The 17,300-nt window shown below is 43.3% G+C and overlaps 1 protein-coding gene across 2 annotated transcripts in view; it reads right to left on the bottom strand.

Annotated features, from left to right (window-relative positions):
* Positions 1-3,888: 3,888 nt before the first annotated feature.
* Positions 3,889-17,300, bottom strand: part of ERGIC1 (endoplasmic reticulum-golgi intermediate compartment 1) — a 122,604-nt gene continuing 109,192 nt past the window's right edge. Inside the window, exons 9-11 of one of the 2 annotated variants that reach the window (XR_014788370.1) lie at positions 15,993-16,115; positions 5,886-6,696; positions 3,890-4,525 (exon numbers count right to left, since the gene is read on the bottom strand). Coding sequence is in view for 1 of the 2 variants with exons in the window: in XM_084838695.1 (XP_084694821.1) it covers positions 6,589-6,696; positions 15,993-16,115 (231 nt within the window). In the remaining variant the exon portion in view is untranslated. Of the gene's footprint in view, positions 6,697-15,992; positions 16,116-17,300 lie in introns of both variants that reach the window. The other variant, XM_084838695.1, reaches the window with a different exon arrangement.

The raw sequence follows: 17,300 nt of genomic DNA, 5'->3' as shown, positions 1-17,300 counted from the left end.
GGGAGGTTAGCCCTCCCCAGCTATGAGCCCCCAAACAGTAATTATCCTTATTTTTAAAAAATCCATTTTACACAAATGGGACTGGGTTTTTTCTAAGCCTAATTGCTGGAGGGGGGGAGGGAAGGTGATGGGGAGAATGACGAGAGGCCATGGGGTGGATCCAAACGTGCCCTGGGGCAGAGCTTCCCCACTTCTGGTCTATACTAATGGCACTGTACAAATAATCTAGGATTAAATTGCTATTGTACATTTTAATTGGATAAGCAAGTGTTCTTGCTTGCTTACTGTATTACAGTCCCATCTTGGGATGGTACTGTAATACAGGTTGAAGTGAATTCCTGACAGACCCCAAGGGAGAGTTCTCCACTCACCCACCTAGACCATTTGGGTCACAGTACTGGACTTGAAGCTAATAGGAAGTAAAAAGGACGAGAATGGGCTAAGGCTTGACCAGCAAGAGACTCAGTTTGGTTGGCAGTCCCCCTTACTTCTGAGTAAAGGCACCTTATGTCAGAAAATACACTCATCCTGATTTAGTCTGACTGGACATACATAATAATGGCAGATATGAAAACCACCAAAATGTAGTACTGGGGACATCCTATCATCCCCTGATCAAAATGCTTAGCATGATCTTGAGATGGGCAACAAAATCAGGGAAGCATCCAAAGGAGAAAGTGCTGGATCTGTGGAAGCCTCTGAGTTCGGAGGCTTCTGTCTAACGAGGGCACAACCCATAGGATTGCACCCTAAATTACTGTGTCCTGGAACAATTTGGTCATGGAACCAATCACAGGGGAAACGACTGGATTTAATCCTCAATAATGCCCAGGAACTGGTTGTGTGATGTGTGTTGTTGATCCAATTGGAAACAGCGATCCCTGTGCCATCAAATTTAATTTATATGTAAGTGGAAAGGTAGCACCAACTCTAAGAAGCCACCAGCATGGTTAACAAGAAGTGTCAAGGACGCTATTAGAGAAAAGAAGGCTTCCTTTAGAAACTAGAAGTCTTGCTGAAATGAAAAGAAAAAAAGAACACAAACTTCCACAAAGGAAATGCAAACAGACAATAAAGGATGAAAAACATATTCTGAGCAGCATATCACTAATAACATTAAGACCAACAATAAAACATCCTTTAAATACATTAGAATCAGAAAACCAACTAGGGAGGCAGTTGGACCATTTGATGACAATGGAGTTAAAGGAGGATAAAAGGAGGAGGATGAGATTGCAGAGAAACTGAATGAATTATTTGCATCTGTCTTCACTGCAGAAGATGTAGGGTAGACACCTGTGCCTGAATTGATACTTTCATGAAGGAAGTCTGAGGAACTGAGGCAAATAGTGGTGACAAGAGATGAAGTTCTAGATTTTACTGACAAATTGAAAGCTAATAAATCACCAGGTCCAGATGGTATCCATCTGAGAGTTCTTAAACAACTCAAATGTGAAATGGCTGATCTTCTAACAAAAATATGTAACATCTCCCTGAGGTCAGCCTCTGTAGCAAAGGTCTAGAGAGCAGCCAAAGTAGCACCAATTTTTTAAAACGGGATTCAGGGGGGATCCAGGAAATTACAGGCCAGTTAGCTTAATGTCTGTTCCAAGTAAGTTGGTTGAAGGCATCATTAAATATAAAATTAGTAAGCATATAGAAGGATAAGCCCTGCTGAAAAAGAATTAACATGGCTTCCGCAAAGGTAAGTCCTGTCTCACTAACCTTTTAGAGTTCTTTGACAGTGTCAATTAACATGTGGACTGGGGTGATATGGTAGACATTGTTTACTTGGACTTCAAAAAGGCTTTTTGCCAAGTCCTTCACCAAAGACTCCTGAGCAAACTTAGCAGTCATGGGATAAGAAGAGTGGTCCTCTTATGCATCAGTAACTGGTTAAACAACAGAAAGAGAGTAGGATTAAATGGGCAATTCTCACAGTGGAGGGATATAAACAGTGTGGTCCACCAGAAATCTGTATTGGGACCAGTGCTTTTTAATTTGTTTATACATGATCTGGAGTTAGGGGTGAGCAGTGAGGTGGTCAAGTTTGCTGATGGAACCAAATGATTAAGAGTGGTTAAAACAAAAAGGGATTGCAAAGAGCTCCAAAAGGATCTCTCCAAACTGGGTGAATGGGCATCAAAATGGCATGTGTTTAAATGTAAGCAAGTGTAAAGTGATACACACTGGGGCAAAAAATCTCAACTTCACATATTTACTGATGGGGTCATTAGTAAATCAGTGACTGACCAAGAAAGAGATCTTGGGGTTGTTGTGGATAGCCCGATGAAAATGTCAACCCAGTGTGTGGCTTCTGTGAAAAAGGGAAAATCCATGCTGGAGATAGTTACGAAAGGAGTAGAAAATACAACTGCTAATCTGTGGTGCAACCACACTTGGAATGCCGTATAAAGTTCTGGTCACCACAACTCAAAAAGGAGATTGTAGAGCTGGAAAAAGTGCAGAAAAGGACAACCAATATGGTCGAGGGACTGAGACAACTCCCCTATGAGGAAAGCTTACAATGTTTGAGGCTGTTTAACTTAGAAAAATGGTGAGTAAGGGGGGACATAATAGCATGGTGTGGAGAAAGAGGAAAATACTAAAGTCTGAGGTCATCCAATGAAGCTCAATGGAAGGAGATTCAAGACAGATAAAAGGAAGTACTTTTTCATACAGCATACTATGGAATTTGCTACCGCAAGATGTAGTAATAACCACCAATTTAGATGCCTTTAAAAGGGGATTAGACAAATTTATGGAGGATACAGCTATCAATGGCTACATTTTCCCTTTAGTATCAGAGGCAGTATGCTCTGAATACCAGTTGCTCGGGAACATGAGCGGGAGGGTGCTACTGCATTCATGTCCTGCTGTGAGCTTCCCATCAGCATCTGACAGGCCCCTGTGTGTACAGAATGCTAAACTGGAGAGGCCCTTGGTCTGGTCCATCATCGCTCTTCATATGTTCTTAATGAACAGGATACGTTACCAGCATCTACACTGCAGAGGTACTCTTGGAATAGCTGTTGCTCATTCATCACACAGAGAAATTAGAAATCTACACAGTGTCATTGCTATTACAATGGACAAGTTATTTGGCTAGGTTATGAATGGATTATTCCAAAAACAAAACAACCTGAAATCTAGACAAAGTAATAACAAAACTCAGTTGAGGGCTCCATAGGCTCTACTTAGAAAATTTTCAAAATGGGTACTCTCTTCACAATGTTCAAATACCTTAGTAAACACGTATCTTCTTTAAATATGAATGTAGCCTCAAATTGTTTTTGTTTTCTTAATGATAACTAAGGGCGCAATCATATTGAGATAGACGGTCACCTCTGACTTCCTCTGAAGTTGGAGGCGACCATGTATCCAATGCAGGGTGGCTGAAGCATAGAGGAGAGGATTCTTTCCATGCTCTGGCTGCCCTGCAGTTTTCCTTAGATGCCTGATTTTGGGTGTCTTAGCATGGCTTCGGGGAGGGCGTGGGAACGGGGCTGGAGACAGCATAGGAAGCTGTCTAAAACAGCTTCTGTGGTCTCCTCCCCTCCCCACCCCCAGGAACGTCCCCTTTTCGCCCTGTCCATGCTCCGTGTTATGAGCACGGACAGACAGGAGGGGCAGCTGTTGCAGTTCCCTCCACCCTGGCTACGAGGGGGAGAGGGGGAGCACGGTTTCCTGGCTACAAGCTCGTAGTGCTGTCTACGAGCTTAGAGCTGGGAAACCAAAAAAATCCTATGTCCCCCAGATGCTGTCTAGGGGACATAGGATTGTTCTCTAAGAGAGTGAAATTGTCATAACACTTCCGCAGACAAAACTCAAATTTCCACACCAGAAGGACCCATCCTTATTTCCATGTGAGAAAGGTACAGACAACCATAAATGAATACACATGTATTATTTTCAACTTGATTTTTGCGAATGAAAAAAATGTATAAAATCCATTCAAATATTAAACAAGATACAGGAAATTACAAGGTCCAGTTTTACACCAAGATAATAAATCATTTCATATTAAAAGTAGGGGGAAATTCTGAAGATGTTTTACATTGTAAAAAGACTAGGGGAAAATCAGAAAAGAAAGGATGGTGAGACAATCAGCAGAAATTTAATAAGAGAAAACTTGACTATCTTCCCTACACCATAATACAGTGAAAAGTTTCAACAGATATACTGGGTAGACTGAAACTGCAATTCTATACCTATTCACCTAGGAGTAAACCACGCTGAGCTCAATGGCATTACTTCCAAATAAACATGCATAGAATTGTACTGTAAAATACTTCGGGACCAAAGTCATTTAGTCAGAGTGTATTGATTTGACACTTTCAAATTTTACGAAGGTAAACCTTAAAGGACCACACATTATTCCAACAGTAAAATAATGCTTCCCCCCTCTGCAACTGAAATATGGACTTCGATTGGGTTGACACAACACAATAACTCACACTCAGTGGTTGAGTGTGAGTTATCATTGAACTATTGCTTGTTGTTGAACCATGGGTTATCGTGTTGTCTGAACCCAGCCATGCTAACAAACTATGGCTTGTTAACCACAGACAACCCACAGTTCACAACCCCAAAACAAACCAAGAAAAATGACCCACCCTGCGGAAAATCTGCTGGGTTCAGACAACACGATAACTCACAGTTCAACAACAACCCACACTCAACCCATACTCAACCACTGAGTGAGGGTTATCATGTTGTGTGAACCCAGTCTTAGTGTTTAAGAACTGCTGCAAAACCTAGAGAACACACAGCTGATGTGCAATCCTAGGTAATATAAAATGTACAAAGCATGCAATAATTATCACTTGGTTCATATATCGAAGAGCTATTTGATGTCTATGAAAATTAACTGGTGGATCTTACTCTAGTTCCCTATGAACCAATGTCAACAGCATGTTAAAAACTACACCAGGCAGTATTTCTACCTTCCCTCCACTCACTGTGGGCTTGAACAAACTATTGTTTTATACTTAAGACTGAAATACATCAGCAAGAAAACGTCTGTATTTCCCTGCCTTGTTTTTCACAGTGCTCTACCTATTTTCTATAAATCAGTAAATAATATGCCCTCGCCACTATGGTTGTCGGTTTGGCAAATATTAACTATCAAACATTATTTTAAAGATAAGCAAACCATTGAAAAAGTTGCACAATGATTTGGGCTTCTCATACTGAGAGCTTTGTCCTGTGTTTTCCTTTCCTTCAACGCAACATTTCTAACCTGGGCAGCTGGCTAGTATGTGTTTCAAAAGGCAGGAGAAAGTAACAAAAACTCAGAAACGGACAGATACTCCCCTCTATATACAAAACCAACATATTATATTCTTAATTCATTAAGGGAGCAATCCTATGGCCCCTAGGCATTGTTTGAGAGACCATAGAACAGTGGGGATTCCCCCCGCCCCCAAGGTTGGAGACAGAGTTCAGATCACAGAAAGGGGAATCAGAGATCCAGCCCCCTTGCAGTCGGCACAGAAAGAACCGCGCTGGCTGCCCTCCGAGGTCGGAAATCGACCTTGGAGAGGGGAAAAGGGGGCATTCTGGTGGGCAGGGAGGGAAGGAGAATAGGGAGGCCAAGATATGAGCTATGCTGAGCTTCCTCCAGCCTCCTTCCCTCCTTGTCTGAAGCGCTGTTGGTAGATGAGTAAAAAAGCCTGTTTAGCGAAAAACCCAGCAATCAGAGAACGGGGAGACAAAGATCACCTCTCCCACTCCTCCCACCCTGCCAACCTCAGCCCGGCAAGCATGTATTTACATGGAAGCCTCCGGGTTTGTGAGGGTGCAACCCATAGGACTGTGCCCTTATTCTACTTTTTCTGTCACTTTATGCCAACTGTAAACACTAAGACTGGATATTCAGTTGCTGGAAAGAAGTGAAAATACTGTAACAGTCCAGGAGAGTAAAAGAAACAGATGGTTCTCTTCCCTAATTATAATTGTGCTAGAGAATCAGGTACTGATAGCATTTAATCCTATTTAATAATGTCACCCAGGGAGAGGGCATGCTTGCAAAGGGGAGTTTTTCAGGCACCATCAAAAAGACAATGGCGCCATATCCCCTAACTTGTTCCTATTCATGATGAAAACAAATACTTCACAGCAGATCAATTGACCTATTGTTTTTGTTGTTCTGAATATTCAGGCTAGTTTGGCTTTTTTAATGCATAATTTTATCATAAAATATGATTGTCCAATTACAGAATTTTGAGAGAAAATTTGATTTGAAAAATTAGTCATAACTAAGTTTTTGCCCTGACTTCAGCACCTGTGAGGTTTTAAAAATAATTATACTAGTCAGATCTGTAGGATTTGACTTTAAAACATAAAGGTAACTAACCTCAAAAATCATTTTCAGAGGGTGGAACATAGAGAACAATACCCCCTTGTTAATGCTGCCAACTTTCAGATACTTGGATTTGTTTGGGGTATTTTTGCTCCTTTAAAAAGTTTTTAAGGAGTTAACCAGTGACATATACCAATTGAAACTGATACAAAGGAGAACAATGGATAGCAGTGGGCTTCTCGTTCTTTGCTTTTTCCTGCAGGACCCGGATAAAAGTTGCTTTGCTATTGCATCTTCCCTAGTTGGATCTTTTTCCAGGCTTCAGAGGCAGTGAAAATGCAGGAGTCAAGAATCCCAGCCACAGTGAATGTTCCTCCGATGATGGCGCAAATCTGAGATGTGCAAAGAAAAAAGAAATTATGAGTATGGCTTGGGTTTTTTTTTTCCCCAAGAATGACCAAGAAAATCCTCCTCAGCCATGCAGAGGGGTCTGCTTGGTTTGCATTCAGCAGTTTTTAGGTGGAGTGCTGAAGGTAAGGTCACCCAGTGAGCTGACTGTGAATTTGAACCTTGCTTTCTTCACATCCAACAACTCTAGCTGCTAGGTCATACACAAGCCTTTCTTAAATACTGAAGCACAATATTTTTCTGCACCTTCTGCTACTAGTTAACACACCCTAAACCAGGAGTGGGCAACCTGTGGCCCTCCAGATGCTTTGGTCTACAACTCCCACTACCCCTCACCTTTGACTATGCTGGCTAGGACTGATGGGATCTGCAGGCCAAAACATCTGGAGGGTCACAGGTTGCCCATCCCTGGTTTAGGGTGTGTTAACCAGTAGTAGAAAGTGCAGAAAAATATTGTGCTTTGGTATTTAAGAAAGGGTTGTGTATGAGGTAGCAGGGGGGCCTGCAATCAGTCCTCACTATGTCTTGATCAAGCTCCTTTTTCTACCCTTTACCTTTGTCCTCTTGTCTTCTTTAGACTAGAAGCCCACTGGGCACAGACCATATTACCTCTATGCTCAGCACTTGAATAGCACCTAGCATTGGGATTAAATCAGTGGTCTATAATAAGATAAATTGCCAGTGTGCCTTCACTACTGCATCCTGTCCTTTCCTTTTTGCCATTCACTATGAGTGCCCCAGGCAACAACTGTCCCAACACCTCTGACAAAGTGTCATGGAAAATAGGAAGCAGCCAAGATAGTTACAGCAAGGAGGCCAGGGCAGTAAACTCCCCTTTGATCCCCAAACGTCTTAGCTTTCCAAGTAAACAAATCCTATAGAATAAAGAAAAACAATCAGTTATGAAGGTAGAAAGTCACCAGGGAGGTATCCAGTGTATTGCACAGAGTGTCATGTGTAGTACCATCTGCTAGTGGGGGTAGACATTGTGTATGTTTGTGGGGGGTTGATGTAATAAGTTCCTGGCTCTTGGGGAACAGGTTTGATATAAAGGTAGCTGATCTGGAGATGCTGGGAGAGGCAGAGAGGTATATAGATGAGATCTTCAGCGATGTAATAGTGGTGTCCCACTCCAAGGCTGAGAGCAGCTCTTGTGTCACGAAGAGTGAGAATCTCAGGGGAGGAGGGTATTATTATGAGGAAGAGGGCAATGATCCTTTAGAAAAGGCCTATTCTCTAGATGAAGAACTGATATCCTCTTGTTTGATCTCCTTTCTCACTGTCCACCACAACTCCAAGATCTCTTTCTTGGTCCATCACCACTACCTCAGATCCCATCAGGTTATACCTGAAGTTGGGATTTTTTGCCCCAATATGCATCACTTTACACTTGCTTACATTGAACTGCATTTGCCAGCTGGATGCTCATTCTTCCAGTTTGGAGAGATCCTTTTGGAGCGCCTCACAATCCCCTTTTGTTTTAACCACCCTAAGTAATTTGGTGTCATCAGCAAATTTGGCCACTTCACTGCTCACTCCTAATTCCGGATCATTTATGAACAAGTCAAAAAGCCTTGGTCCCAATACAGATCCCTGTGGGACCCCACTATTTATTTCCCTTCATTGGGAGAATTGACCATTTATTCCTACTCTCCGCTTTCTGTTCTTTATCCAGTTACTGCTCCATAAGAGGACCTCTCCTGTTATTCCATGACTGCTAAATTTGCTCAGGAGTCTTTGGTGAGGGACTTTGTCAAAAGCCTTTTGGAAGTCCAAGTAAACAATGGCTACTGGATCACTCCTGTCTACATGTCTATTGACACTCTCAAAGAACTCTAAAAGGTTAGTGAGACAGGACTTACCTTTGCAGAAGCCATGTTGATTCTTTTTCAGCAGGGCTTGTCCTTCTATATGCTTACTAATTTTATATTTAATTATGCTTTCAACCAACTTACTCGGAACAGACATTAAACTAACTGGCCTGTAATTTCCTGAATCCCCCCTGAATCCCTTTTTAAAAATTGGCATTACTTTGGCCATCTTCCCATCCTCTGGTACAGAGGCTGTAGGGACATACTGCATATTTTGGTTAGAAGATCAGCAATTTTGTATTTGAGTTCTTTGAGAACTCTAGAATGGATACAATTTGGGCCCAGCGGTTTATTTGCTTTCAGTTTATCAATAAGGTTGAGAACTTCATTTTTTGTCACCACTATTTGCCACAGTTCCTCAGACTCCTGTCCTGAAAACATCAGTTCAGGCACAGCTACCTGTCCTATATCTTCTGCAGTGAAGACCAATGAAAATAATTTATTCAGCTTCTCTGCAATTTCTTTGGGGCCATCTACACGGTACCACTTTCAATGTTCACGCCATCATAACTGTGCAGCACTCCATCTTGTGCTAGAGAAAGTAATCAGGGAGGTACCCAAAGGAGAAAGTATAATAATGGTGACTTCAGTTACCTTCATATAGACTGGGTGAATGCTTGTTCGGTTCACCAGAAGGAGACAAATATCTAGTATCATACATGATTCTCTTAGAACAGCTGGTGATAGACCTAACTAGAGGAATTGCCCTTGCCAAATTGGGAAACATCCAGACATGCCACCCCGCACCTGCAGTCTGAAGTGGCACAATCCAGGAACAGTTTTATCACCACTTCTGCTGTTTATATGAACTAGGCTTAACAGCTCAATCCTATGCTTGTTTACTCAGAAGTCAGTCCCATAAAGATAAAGGAAGTTCCTATGGAAGTGTGCATAGGATTGCATTGTAGCAGTTAAGGTATTTCAGGTGCTATAAGACTCTTTGTTGTTTAGGACTGCATCCTAAGCTATTTAGGTGGAGAAAGGGTCAAGCTGCTTACATATTCTGTGCAGCGACCTAGCATACTATTGTCACTCAATGCATATGAAATGGTAGATTTCTACAATTAGAGAGCAAAATGAAATAGTACTGTTTCATTAATTCTACTAATTCACTTTGGGGAAATGCAATGTGAAAAGCAAGCACACCCACACTATTGTGTTGCACAGAGCACAAGAGCAACCCCAATTTAAGCCAATTTGATTCAGGATTAATGGAGCAGCTGAGGGCAAAACAATTGCCAGTCTACATCTCCTTGCCTCATTTTTCATTGCAAGCTCAAGAGTTTAACCACTCTCTCGCTGTTTTGCCCACTGAACCCACATCCCTTTTACACTTCCTGGTTAATCAGTTATCAAAGTTCTCTAAATGGCAAATGCGGTTCAGTGTAACAAAGTGTAAAGTGATGCACGTTGGGGGAAAAAATCCCAATTTCAAGTATAATCTGATGGGATCTGAGCTAGCAGTGACTGACCAAGAAAGAGATCTTGGGGTTGTGGTGGATGGTGTGATGCAAATGTCAACCCAATGTGCTACAGCTCGAAGAAAATGTCAACCCAGCTGCTGTAAAAAAGGCATACTTCATGTTAGGCATAATTATGAAAGGAATTGAGAATAAAACTGCCAATATCATGTTGCCCTTATACAAATCTATGGTGTGACCACACTGAGAATATTGTGTACTGTTCTGCTCACTGCACCTAAAAAAAGATATTGTAGAGCTGGAAAAGGTACAGAAAAGGGCAACTAAAATGATCAAGAGGCTAGTGCAACTTCCCTATGAGGAAAGGTTACAACATCTGGGATTGTTTAACTTGGAAAAAAGGCAAGTAAGGGGAGACATGACAGAGGTATACAAAATTATGCATGGTGTGGAGAATGTGGATAGGGAGACAGTTTTCTCCCTCTGTCATAATACTAGAACCTGGGGTACTAGGGAGCACTTCTTCATACAGTGGATAGTTAAACTATGGAGTTTACTACCACAAGATGTGGTGATGCCCACCAATTTGGATGGATTTAAAAGGGGGTTAGACAAATTCCTGGAGGAGAAAGTTATCAGTGGCTATATGCTACCTGTCAGGATTGGGCCCAGGCTCCCTGATTTGGTTTCTGACTCAGATTCAGAGTCGGAGTTGGAGCTAGAAGAAGCTCAGCCAGGGCAGGGAGCAGGGGAGGATATTCCCCAAGACTCTCTAGGAGTCAGCGAAGAACCTTACCAGAGGCTTATCGACTAGGAGGGTTAGGCTCAGAGATCATCTTCCCCCCTCTCCATGGCAACCTGGCCTCTTTCGGAGGGGGAGGAAGGATGGGCATTGACAGATGCCAGAGTCTGCTGCCTAGTTAAGCGGGCAAAGCTGAGAGGAGGTGTGAGGCATTCCACCAGAGTGGCAGCCCATCAGAAGTTGAGTCAAGAGGACCCTCCCTGAAGGGAGGAGCCCAAAGCTTGTGGAGCATGGTGAAAGATCCATTCAGTAGTTGAAAGGCAACTTCCCTGTTTTAGTAGTTCTCTTAACAAAAGTTCTATTTTATTAATTAGGCCCAGAGGGCAGCTCTCAGCCTTTGTAATCACTTTAGGTGTGAAGAATTGCTATTAACTGAATAAAGAGCTTGTGGATTGCTAAGAGGGAGGGCTTAGAATCCTTGACACTACCTCCAGTATCAGAGGCAGTATGCTTATGTACACAAGTTGCTGGGAAATATGGGTGGGAGGGTGCTGTTGCACTTGTGTCCTGCTTGTGGACTTCCCAGTGGGCAGCTGGCTGGCCACCGTGTAAACAGAATGCTGGACTAGATGGACCCTTGGTCTGATCCAGCATGGCTCTTCTTATGTTCTTAAAGTGTTTCTAGCATACATAGTATTATGCCATCCTTATCTCAGGCATCATCATAGTAGATTGTTGTTGGGAGCTTTTTCTAATTTCCTATATAGGGAGTTGATGATGTTATCTGTGCCTGGGCAAATCCAAACACTTCAGCCACTAGATATTAAAGCCTATTAGTAGATTTGATCATAAGGTTCAAAATGGATGAGAAGAAAAATATTGATTAAAGTGGGGAGAGCCTGAAGAAATTCTCAAAGTCTGATAAAATACAAGGTTATCCTAGAGATAAAAGTAAAAGAAACAGACTTTGGAAATAATTAAGCCTTTAAGGCTGCAATCCTATACACACTTACCTGGGAGCAAGTCCCTTTGAGCTCAGTGAGGCTTACTTCTGAGTAGACATGGAGAATATTGTGTTTGTTTGTTTATTTATTGCATTTATATCCCGCCTTTTTTCCTCTTGCAAGGAACCCAAGGCAGCTTACATTATCCTCCTCCTCTCCATTTTATCCTCACAACAACAACCCTGTGAGGTAGGTTGGGCTGAGAGTGTGTGACTGGCCCAAAGTCACCCAGTGAGCTTCCATGGCCAAGTGGGGACTAGAACCCGGATCTCCCAGCTCCCAGTCCAACACTCTCGCCACTGAAATCCTACTCAACCCAGTGGGACCTGCTTCTGAATAGATATTATAGACTTGGGCTGTAAAGCAGCTCAAAAATAAGCTTTAAATCTTCCAGAGAGGGAAAGCCAACCCCCACCACCTACCCGAGCACACATACACTTTTCACCAAATATGTCTATTAGCATGTGACACAGAGATGGCAGTGGCTAAGTTGGGAAGGGAACTGGGCAATATGAGTAGACAGGATTTTAATAGCAAGAAGCAGCAGCAGCAGTGAGGGAGGAATTGCTCATTTCTATGTGTATTTTTAACTCAAATATTTATGTCCAATGAGCTCAGTGAAATGGGAAGATGCTTCAGTGACAGAAAGTACAGGTCACCCTTCCCTAACCTGCCATCCTCCAGATGTGTTAAACTCTATTTCCCATCATTACCAGCCGCCATGGCCAATGGTGGCTGGGGGGCATGCTGGCTGGGGGTGATGGGAGTTGTAGCCCAATACATCTGGAGGGTACTAGGTTGGGAAGGCTGATCTAGGTAAATGCATTTTTCAAAGCACAACTGACATTCTAGGGAATGAAAACCACAAAAAGTGGAGCAAATCAACTCCTGTGCAATTAATATTCTTTTTAGAATGGGTATGGCTTCCACTGTCACTCCTCCCTATCCATCTATTCTCCCTTCTACCAAGAGTGATGCAAAGTTACCTTTTAGGGAAAATGACAGCAGAATGAGTTAGGCAATTTCAAGCCGTACAGATCAGCTGACATGTGTTTTATACCACAAGAAGGGGGGGGGGGTGTACTTTGTGCATCGAGGGCAGGAAAATATGACTTCAGAGCAGCAAATACAAGAAGAAAAATACACAGAGAAAAGCATATTCATTTGTAGTGCTCTGCACCACTGAGCGCTTATGACTCACATGTACCTGGCACCTGCTTAGTCTCTGCCTCCTCTGCACACACTTAAATCCTTTGAGTTTGGCGTGATCAAAATAAAGGTAGGAGCATACAGTGAGAGAATGGGGGCAGGGGATGTATGTATGTATGTATTTATGGGAAACAGACTCTCCTCAAGAGGCTAGCAATGAGATTCTCTGTGCAGAAGTGTTCCCCTTCTGTAGAGAAGTCCCCTTGATATAGACAACTGTTACTATGCCAGATCCAGAAAATGAGGAGATACAAGTGATCCATCTCTCACTGGTTGGTGCTAAGGGCTTGCTACTCAAAAGCACAGCGGTCAATACATGGCATCACTACACATATATTTTAGACAGTGACCAGTGAGACCTGCAACAAAATGTTGCACTGTATCCCCACCCTGTAAGATGAGTGCTCCTGTCCAGGGTTTCACTCAAACTGGAACAGGAGGCTTGTAGTGCTGTTCAAGTCACTCCAGGAAGGGGGAGGGATTTCAGGAGGGGAAAAAAGCACTTTCTCCCCCCTCCCATGCCGAAGGCCTTATTCTGCTGTGCTATATATTTCTCAAGGGATAGGATTTGGGGCTGCCTGCCACCCTGAATCTGAGCATTTTATTGCTATAAAGCAGGGGGAGGGAGTCGGGATAACAGGAAAGGGAACAGATACCCTTTTACCTTTCCTTCATCTCTGAATCATCCCTGCATACTGCGAAGAGCGGAGTTTAACCTCAGTCATGACACACATTTTCCAAACCCTAATCCCCTACCCCCAGATACTTACTATATGCTATTTGGGGCATGAGCAAATCTAACCCCCCCCCTCCCCCTGCCCTTCATGTTCCCTTCCTCCCACCAACATTCCATGTCTCAAGTGCTCCCAACCATAGATTTATCTGACAGACTCACGCAGTCTGCTGGCTTCTGTTTTCTTTAGACAAGGGATGGGGAACCTATACTTCAGCCTTCCCCAACCTGGTGCCCTCTAGATGTTTTGGACTACAGCTCCCAGAATTCCTGATCACTGCTCATGCTGGCTGGGGCTCCTGGGAGCTGCACCAGGTTGGGGAAGGCTGCTATAGTCCGTGAGCCAGATGTGGCCCTCAGAGGCATCCCATCCGGCCCCACGGGCCTCTCCTCCTTAGTAATTATTCTCTCATTCCTCTTCTGTTTAGCCACTGGGTATGTGGACAAAGCAATACACATTCTTAGCGATACTATTCCTTCCTCCACTATTTTACCAACAACTCTTACGCATGCCAAGGCAAACCCTTGGTGCACTGTAGAACCAAAATAGAAATTGCATCCAAGATAGACGAATCCACCCATTTATGTCACTCCTACTACAAAATAGACACAAAGTATCATAGAGCCCTAGCCAAGTGACCAGGCATGTGCCCATATCAATACTATTCCTCCTAACAGCCATGCTTAAAGTGCCTACAGAGTGCAACACTGAAACACTGCATTCCTTTTGCTGTAATAATAAGTTTTACGTTTCCAACCCTGATAAAATCTCTCACGGCCTGTTATGGCCTTTTCCAGCTGTGCTCATGAGAACACACTTAAGTAAATGCCACTGTTTCTGTGACAGTTGCATGGGTGCAGCCTGGTAAACAAGCTGCTCAACAAAAGGAACAGCAGGTGCTGCTTCCATGGGCCTCCTTTGTAGCTTTTAACTAAGCATCTGCTGCTTAACGAGATCCAGGGTGCTTCTGGGGCCTGCCCCACTTGACAATAACTCCAGCTGCCACAAGTGGCTAATCTCTCCCTGGGCCAGAAGGCTGTAGCCTCTCCACAGCAGTGACGACTAGCCAGTCTCCAGGGCAACCATGATGCAGAAGGGCAAGCGGGTGGTGTTAGCAAAAGCTGGGACAGCAGGGATGATGACAGGCTAGAGAGCCATTGAGCTGGACTGGAAAGATTTGAGACGGGTACATCCTACTGTATAGCAGCCCTGTCTGCTCCACTCTAGTTTCAATGCTAGCAAGATGACTAGTGTCTCAATGTTGTAGAGCTGCAAAGACGGTATATGCAAGGCATGTGTGCCTTTTGGTGGGGGATTTCTAGTAGAGACAGAAAAGCATTGGTACCTCTAAACAAGACAGGTATAACTAGAGCTTAGATTGTGCAGGAGACTAGAGTCCATCACCTGGATGAAAAACTTTGGTTCCAAAGTTGGGACACCATTGGGCTATAACTGCTTGCTCTGCTGATGTCAGAGAGCAAGCCAGGAGTGGGGCAGCATGACTGGATCAGGGAGCTGAAGATGTAGAATCAGACTGATCAAGAAAGCTAAGGGTAAAACAGGCAGGCAACAGGAAAATGGACCACGTATAATTCAGAGAAGATGCAGACTCAAAGAGGGTCAGGGCAGAGCAAGCAAAAGGAAAGAGATGGCCAAGCAAGGCAGCTCAGAGGTGAGACAGAGGTAAGGAGCTCTAGACTAGCCAGTGTAGTGATGGTCACTAGCTTGGATGGCTTTAAAAGGGGATTAGACAAATTCATGGTGGATAAATCAATAGCTACTATATATTGCCTCTTGTACCGGAGACAGCAGAACCCTATATACCAGTTTCTGGGGAACACATGCAGGAGTGTGTGTGTGCTGTTCCACTCATGTCCTGCTTGTGGGCTTCCAATGGCTACTGTGGGAACAGAATGCTGGACTAGATAGGCCTTCAAGTCTGATCCAGCAGGGCTTTTCCTCTTTTCAGATGGCACTGCTAACTGACCTGCCAACAGCTCCTTCCTGCTTCTTTTTACAGAGGGTGACAGGAGGCTGGAGCCAAAAACAGCACAGAAGCTCACATGGTGTCGTTAGCTTGTACTTCAAGCCAAGCAGGTTTGAGGAGTGATTTGGGGGAGGATTAACTTGGCATAGGTTGAGATGATATATAAATGTAGATTCAGATTTTGTTTGAAATTATTTATTCAGCATTATGGTTCTTTTCTGACTTAGCTCTCTAGCACATGACTTCCACGTACACATAAGGAAAATATGGGAGCAACATAAAAGTTGAGAAGAGAGGAAGACGGAAACTTACCGTTGTGATAAATCTATACAGGGGCTGTCGCCTTTCTGTGTATTTCACTGTGATGGGACTCAGGTCATAGCGAAACCAGATGGCTGGAATGATGCGCCCTGTATGGCTGTATGCTACGTACTCCTGAAAAGGGAAGCAGGGCAAGGAATTAAAGGCACAAACTGTGGACCACAGACATCTTACGACACTCCATTCAGATGCTTTCCCCCTCAGCTACTTTTTGCTCTTCAAGACAATGATTTGGATCCAGACTTAATCAGAATGGACCCACTGAGACTTAAGTTAGCCATTAATTTATTTGAATGGGTCTGATCAAAGTATGATTAAGTCTGGATCCAACCCAATGACTTAATTATTGATGTTGAAACATTAGCAACTCCCATCCATCAAAATAGCATAACACATCACTCTGGACTTGGCAGAGAGAACAGATATATCAAAGAGGTCATGCAGCCCTGTGAGAAGAATCCCAAAGTACAACTGGTGTTCCTTTCTTCTTTAAGTTCCCGTGGCTAGATATGGCAGCCCTGTCCAGGACTGGAGTAATTTCAGAGCTCAGCATTTTGGAGTGCATATTAAAGAGATCTTCAGAAATGCTGAATGGAAGAAGAACAGGGAAACAGGGCACAGTCATGGTGCTAAGAAATCGGCACCAAATTATTCCAGTGATGCCAATTTTCCTTTTATCGTGAGGTACTAAGGTTGAAGCAGATTACGAATTAAATAAGAGAGACAGTAGGATCACACAAAACAGACCTTCTGGTTATAAAAAAGTCTTTGAAACCCCAACCTTATTTTTTCCTTTCTGCAATATTTGAGTCTTGGCTTGGCTAAATGTCCCATTTATACACCTGCAATGGAAGCACGAAGAGTGGAGGCTCAGCTCTCAGTGTGTCCAAATTATATGGTGGATTTTTAGCAGAGTGTTAGCCAGAGAAAGCCCATTACTTCAGCATCCTAAGTACAGACAGGAGGTCACAGTGCTTAACTTGCTGCCTTTTCCATCTTCATGTCACTGCTTTCTTCATACACGCATTCCCCTTGCCTGCACTTGTTTATACAACACCAAATAAGCACACAAACAGCTGTATATCCCCTACAGATTACACCAACATTGATGCTCTTTGCAAGTTTTAAAATGGTGTAACTTCTCTTTGAGAATGGCTTACCTAGGGGGTTGTACAAGGTGAACGGATGAGGCCGGCCACGCACACGCGCACGCACGCAGGCAAAGAGACAAATGCCAATAAAGTTGGAGGAGTAACAACCATCACCACAACCAACTAAAGTCTATGTAGTAGTTTATAA

Source organism: Heloderma suspectum, chromosome 2 (genome assembly GCF_057233095.1).
Source record: "Heloderma suspectum isolate Gila_16-S chromosome 2, 16-S_ref, whole genome shotgun sequence".
In the NCBI taxonomy this organism is placed as follows: domain Eukaryota; kingdom Metazoa; phylum Chordata; class Lepidosauria; order Squamata; family Helodermatidae; genus Heloderma; species Heloderma suspectum.
Note: the sequence above shows the minus strand (reverse complement) of the source record. Positions and strands in the feature narration are given on the sequence as shown.